At 39.8% G+C, this 6,147-nt stretch overlaps 1 protein-coding gene across 2 annotated transcripts; it reads right to left on the minus strand.

The window, feature by feature from the left end:
• Positions 1–971: 971 nt before the first annotated feature.
• Positions 972–6,147, minus strand: pfn2a (profilin 2a). 2 transcript variants are annotated; one of them, XM_079875869.1, is made up of 3 exons: positions 5,803–6,147; positions 4,519–4,711; positions 972–2,774 (listed from the first exon to the last, which is right to left on the minus strand). In XM_079875869.1, exons 1-3 carry the CDS (start codon positions 5,929–5,931, stop codon positions 2,677–2,679), a joined length of 420 nt encoding a protein of 139 aa, XP_079731995.1. In that variant the 5' UTR covers positions 5,932–6,147; the 3' UTR covers positions 972–2,676. The 2 variants fall into 2 exon arrangements, with proteins under 2 accessions (XP_079731995.1, XP_079731996.1); XM_079875870.1 differs by having other exon boundaries at positions 972–3,135.

A 6,147-nucleotide genomic window follows, 5' to 3' on the forward strand; every position in this document is an offset into this window, starting at 1 on the left:
GATGTTATTTAAGCCAGCGCACATACCTGTATTTACACCCTGTTTTCGGTTGAAGTCCAAAGTAGTCGATTGTCGAGTTCACGCGCATAGGTTTAGTTACCTATGATCACGCGCGTGAAATCGACAATCGACTACTGTGGACTTCAACCGAAAACAGGATGTAAATACAGGTATTTGCGCTGGCTTAAATAACATCATTTTTATCCATTTCTTTCACATCTACTGCAGTCAGACTCACTCGTGTTCACTCTGAAGGAATCACTCACATGACATGTGCACTTGTAATGACACATCAAGGATGTTAAGAGGCTAAAAGCAGGTTTAAATATTGCCCCATTGAAATCAACAGGGTGCAAATTTTAAAAAGAGGATAACACGGTGTAGGCAACACCGATTTTTGTCGTTGTTCTCTGTATTGACAGCACTCCAAATTTACAAAAAAATGAGCTCAATGTTAAAATTGACCGGAGTTCTCCTTTAAGATGTGTCAGTGCAAGATGCTTTACATTTTAGTCTGGTCTGCGAAACCGGAGGTTGCGTGTGATTATAGCGACCTCTTCAGGCGTATCCATGTCAAATACAAACCAATGAGGCATAGTATATTTTTCCTTCAAGTGCTCACTTTAATATCAACATAGTAGTTCACATATTGAATAGAAAATCTTAAAGAGAGAAAGGAAAAAATAATCAAGCAGGAAATCTCCTTCCCGATACCTACCATGCACTACACCGTCTTTGGTAGACTTCATTTTCGACATATTTATAAAAAGATGCTTGAAGACAAACACATGAACAAAATTAAATTTCTGGTTGGAATAGGTTTATTTGATCTGTCTGTAAACAAGGTGGTTAAATCATGGCATTTGTTTTTTCTTTTCTTTCACGCAAATTGAGTTGAGCTGGTCAGATGTAAGAAGGGAGAGAATTGGACAATTTTTTTTTTTTTTTTAAATCTGTACATTTTCCACAAGCCCTGGAGTTTGAATTTATGCCAAATATCCCAAAGGTGCCACTAAAGAATTGACTCCTCACAAGGCAGCAGTTAAAATCCATCTCACAGTAGCAACAGATCAGATCTACATTATGGCACAGGATACACAGCTTTATTTAACAAGTTTCCACAATACAACTGACTTCGACTAGTGGTCTTTTTCCAACTAATACCACCATATCCCAGAAAAGGTTAGTGTACACAGTTTACTTCAGTATATATTTTTTTTGTCTATTTAATGAAGCATTTGTACCGTGCTATGACAGTTTGATACATCGCAATTAAGTAGTGTACAAGGCAATGACTTCCAAATGGTTTCATTCTTGAAAATAACAGATTAAAAGTCAAAAATGTTTAAGAATTTTGAAGTGACATGTTAACAATAAGACTGCCATTTCATCTATTCAAGACATTCATGAGAGAAATTCTCAGGTAGTTATCATACACTTGATTTTTATTTCAAACTGTTAAGCCAGTAATAGTGTTTAATAGAAATGAGCTTGTGTTACATTGTGTACTTGGTGTTGAAAATTTAGTGTTATAAAGTCAGCAACAGATGAAGCTAGCAGTCATCCTTCACAACAACAGTTTGGAGCAATTCTGTTAATCCCTTCGGATGCAACACAAAATTGGTCCTATTGGAGAACCCAAAGTGAAATGGACAGAACCAGGAGGTACATTGGGATGGCAGCACTTTTTGTCTTAAAAAAAAAAAGAAACAAAAAAGGACAAACATAAAAGAAAAAACATTTTACAGGAGCTGGCAAACAACAATTATAAGTGCCTGAGCTATTGTAGTGATGGAATGTCCATACAGAGTCCGGGATGCAAAGGCTCTTGGGGAACAATTTAACCCAAACCTTGTAAATGCTGATCTGCCACCACACTCAAAATATTCCAACATTAGACCAATGACTTACAAGACCACATCCAAATACAACAGCAAAAGCATTTGATATAAGGTATTAAAACTAAAGAAGGTACAGCTGGGGCGAGGGTGGTGCGGTTCACAAGGGCAGGGGCAGAGGTGCTTACTAAAGTAATTCAGGATCAAACCGATAAAATAAAAAAGAAAGTGTTCTGTGACTGGTTAACTTCATTCTCAAAGCTGAGACACGGTGGTGTAGTTAGTTATTGGAAAAACGATGATATTGACCTAAAAGATATGCATGCACTTTCTTCATCCTGGACATGCTGTATACAAGGAAGACCATGAGAGCTCAGCAAGGACTCAAAGCACTCGAGAAGCATAATCTATCTTAAGCTGGTTCATTAGCAGTGCCTAAGGAAACAAAATTGGACAATGTAGTGACTTCATTTACTTGTGAATTTACACAAATTCTGGGCAGTCCAATTCTTCAATTCTTCATTTTACAGCTATGGTATGTACAGTAGTGTTTGTGACTGAACCTTCATAAAACCAACATGCTTGATTTACTGTGGCACAAAAAAGATGTCAGAATTTGGAAAACTAAAGAACATGGAGCATTAAACAAAAGGAAAACTTCATAAAAAAAAAAAATGGACAGATAGATTTGGAGAGAGACAACAATGCATCTACTAACTGTTTCTGGTAGTGTTGTCAAGTTGACAAAAGGGGGCAAGGATGAGGGTAGGGGTGGGTGGGTAGTGTGGTGCGGTGTATTAAAGTGAGCTGCTGTGTGGATGGATGGGAAGGGGCTGCTTTAGTATCCAACTTTCCTCAGGTACTCAGCCATGCTAAATGCTTTCTTGTTGAGCGATCCTCCGTGGGTACCTTCCTTTCCCATGACTACAACCAACACTGGAGTACATAAGGAAAGAAAAAAAGACGACAAATGAACAAAACTGAAAAAGAAAAAAAAAAAAAACTTAAAAAAAAAAAAAAAAAAAAAAAAAAAAGTCTTTCCCCCCGATGACACGGGGACATTATAGGATATAATCACCATTCTTCCCATGATTGCTATTAAATTTTTTCAAGACATTAACTGCTTGAAGGAGAAAGCTTAACAGCAAACTTCTTTCTTCTTTCTGTCCCTCAAGTGAAACTAAACAAGCTTAATTACATTAGAACCCTGAATCCCTCAAGTATTTTGCCATTGAGTATGCCTTCTTATTCAATCCGCCTCCATGGACCCCTTCTTTGCCCATTACAAGAACCAAGACTGAAAGAGAAGAAATAGAGAAGGGGAAAGTTGAGAAGTGCAGTGGTTAAGGAAAAAAAAAGGGAACATTATGAAACAGAGGAGAAAGAGAATCACAATAGCAATCAGAAGTGTTTGCATGCACATGCGTTTCACCATTGAAAGCAACCAAGTACAGGAAAGTGATTCAGAGTATTTGATAAGAAGGTCTGAAGCTTGTTGCTTGAGCTGTGTAGTGACACATTTTAGAGTACAGGAAAGAGGAAATAGGAAGAGGAATTTGACGCTGCCACATTCCAAAGGACCTTCGACCCCCCCCCCTCCACTCCACACCCCCTAAATCCCTTTGAAATGGAGTTACCTTGCCAAGATATCTCTCAGAGACTTTCATGGGATCACATCTGCACATTTATACATTTTGTCTATTGGACATGCTAAACACACTGGGCTTAAAGGGATAGTTCACCCAAAATGTTTCATTCCGTCTTCATTTACTCACCCTCGAGTTGTTCCAAACCTGTATGAGTTTGTTTCTTCTGGTAAACACAAAGGAAGATATTTTGAAGAATGTTGGTAACCAGACAGTTGATGGACCCCATTGACTTCCGTAGTATTTTTTCCCCCATGATGGGGTCCATCAACTGTTTGGTTACTGACATTCTTCAAAATATAATCTTTTGTGTTCAGCAGAAGAAAAACCTCACAGGTTTGGAACTTCTTCAGGGATTTTAATATTTGGATGAACTATACCTTTAATACCAGCAACCTAACCTTTACCTCTAGGATTGTGCAAATAATCAGCATCTATGAGAATCAACTTGCACCCTGATGATTTATCTAATATAGGCAGAGATAACAGGGTGTGGAGGGGTGATTACTGCATAACCAGATGATTGATAGCCCAGTACCAAATTCATTAAACAGTGACAAGAAGAAAGTAAATCTCAAACGCGGTTTAAGAAAACGGTTAGATCAAGAAAAGCTTGTACATGCACAGCGCTGAAATCCAGCTCTTGGGTGTGTGTTTTGTTTTTTCAGAAAAGGAGAGGTAGGGGACAGAAGACTGCACTGGTTTGAAACCATACCTTCCATGTCTGTTTTTCTTATATTCAAAAAGAGGACCACAAAGGCAGACTGTATGAGTGGGCACATCTTAGCATTAAGGGTCATTCATTTTAAAATTGCTATGGAAAACTTATTACTTTTTATTGAAATAAATCTATATGAATATTGTGAGGAACTAGATACAGCTTGTTTCCCAGGGATAATCTACACTAATACTTTGAGACACAAAGGTTCTACACAAGAACCCTAATAAAAAGGCAATCATTAATAAAAGAGCCTGTCAGGGGTGATCCTAAAATAACTGTGGGCTAAATTAAACATTTGACATGTATAGTTTACCTTTGCCAGCTCTGCCTATGGAAACATTGTATGTCGGCTCTCCATTATGACTCTTTGTCCTGATGTCCATTGTCCAGTCCCCTTCCAGTGGAAGACTGTCTCTGATCACAGAGCACTTCTTTTTCCCTAAAGTCAGCCCACTGGTGAAGAAGCCCTCTCGGTCTTTGCCAACAATGACATCGATTTCATCAGGCTGAAAAATGAAGTGTGAAAAAAAAGACGACAGTTTAAAAAGTCTACTCTTCAATTAAGATTTAGTATCATGCAGGTTTACACTGTCTCCGCTGTAAATAATTCAAATAGGGACTGTACTTTAAGGGAACCTTGGGGGAAACCTGATTGGATCATTTGATCTCCCAGCATAGCATGAGTGAAGCCAATCTGACCCACTCTAGGAGTTTAATAAATGCAGTTTAGGTTTAACCACTTTTTTTTATGACAATAGCATAATTCCAGTTCTAATACAAACAGTGAGATGCGGGGAAAAGTGAGTATTCACAGGCGACAGGACGCCATCTTTGTGTTCCTGTAGGGGAAAAAAACTTGAAGCACAGGCGCCACTGTCTGAACTTCCTCCTCTCATGGCCTAAGACTGCAGCTTATCTCAAGACTGATCAGACAAAGTCCGATCCCTGAATGAATCCCGGGCTTACTACCGATCTAGCGAGGGGATCTCTGCATATAAAGGGCCTAAAAAATAGAAAAATAAAATGCACAACGCCTGGATATGGTAGAAATCGATAATGCTGAATAATGCAAAAGGAAATGTGTGATTTAATCAGAGCCAGACCCGTTTAAGTTACTTCCAATAACACTCTTCAAAAATGCTAAGGAAGCTTCCTAGATGGGTTCGGCTGTACAGCGGTTACACTTTAACTAGGTTCTTTAGATAAGCATAAAGTGGTTCATTGTGATATGAGTAATGAAGACTAGAGGCCGTGGCCACAGCCCTGTGCCTTCATCTGGGCCTCGACCCATTCAGTAGAAACACATCAATTCTCTCCCGCTCTTTCAATTTTAAGAGAAAAAAAATGAGGTTGAAGTGTACCGTTGCCGTTTTGCTAATGCTAAACACGACAACAACAGCTCGTTTTATTGTAAAATATGCTTGAAATGGTTAGCTCGCGCTAGGCACGAGACCGGCTCCCCGTGCACGCGTGCTAAAGCTGACTAGCTTGCTAACACCCGAATCCGTCCGCTCGCCCTAACACACAAATTACCGCCCAAATTAAATCAAAACGAAGCGTTAACCTCACAGCGGGTGCTAATCTAGCAAAAACTTACCGTTATACCGCTAAAAGTACCCCCCTCTGACGATGCCCAAACATATTTGGCGTCCGTGTAGCCAACAATGGCGGCATCCTGGCAGCTGCCATCGGCCATCAGGTTATCCACGTAGCTTTGCCAAGACATTTTTCTGTGATTTGAAAGGATATATAGGACGTACTACACCCACTGGAGTGGATTTAACGCTACACGTGCTGAAGGACTAGCGAGGGTCGTGCGGATGGAGGGTTTTGGCGTCTCCTGTGCTGTCCGGCTCGTTGGCTTGTATGAAATCTCAGCTCGGGCAGGAAAGAAAGCCGACGGACTGAGACAGCGCCTGGGTGTAGTCCCGTGCTATATCCC

Source organism: Squalius cephalus (genome assembly GCF_949319135.1).
Source record: "Squalius cephalus genome assembly, chromosome: 7".
NCBI lineage: Eukaryota > Metazoa > Chordata > Actinopteri > Cypriniformes > Leuciscidae > Squalius > Squalius cephalus.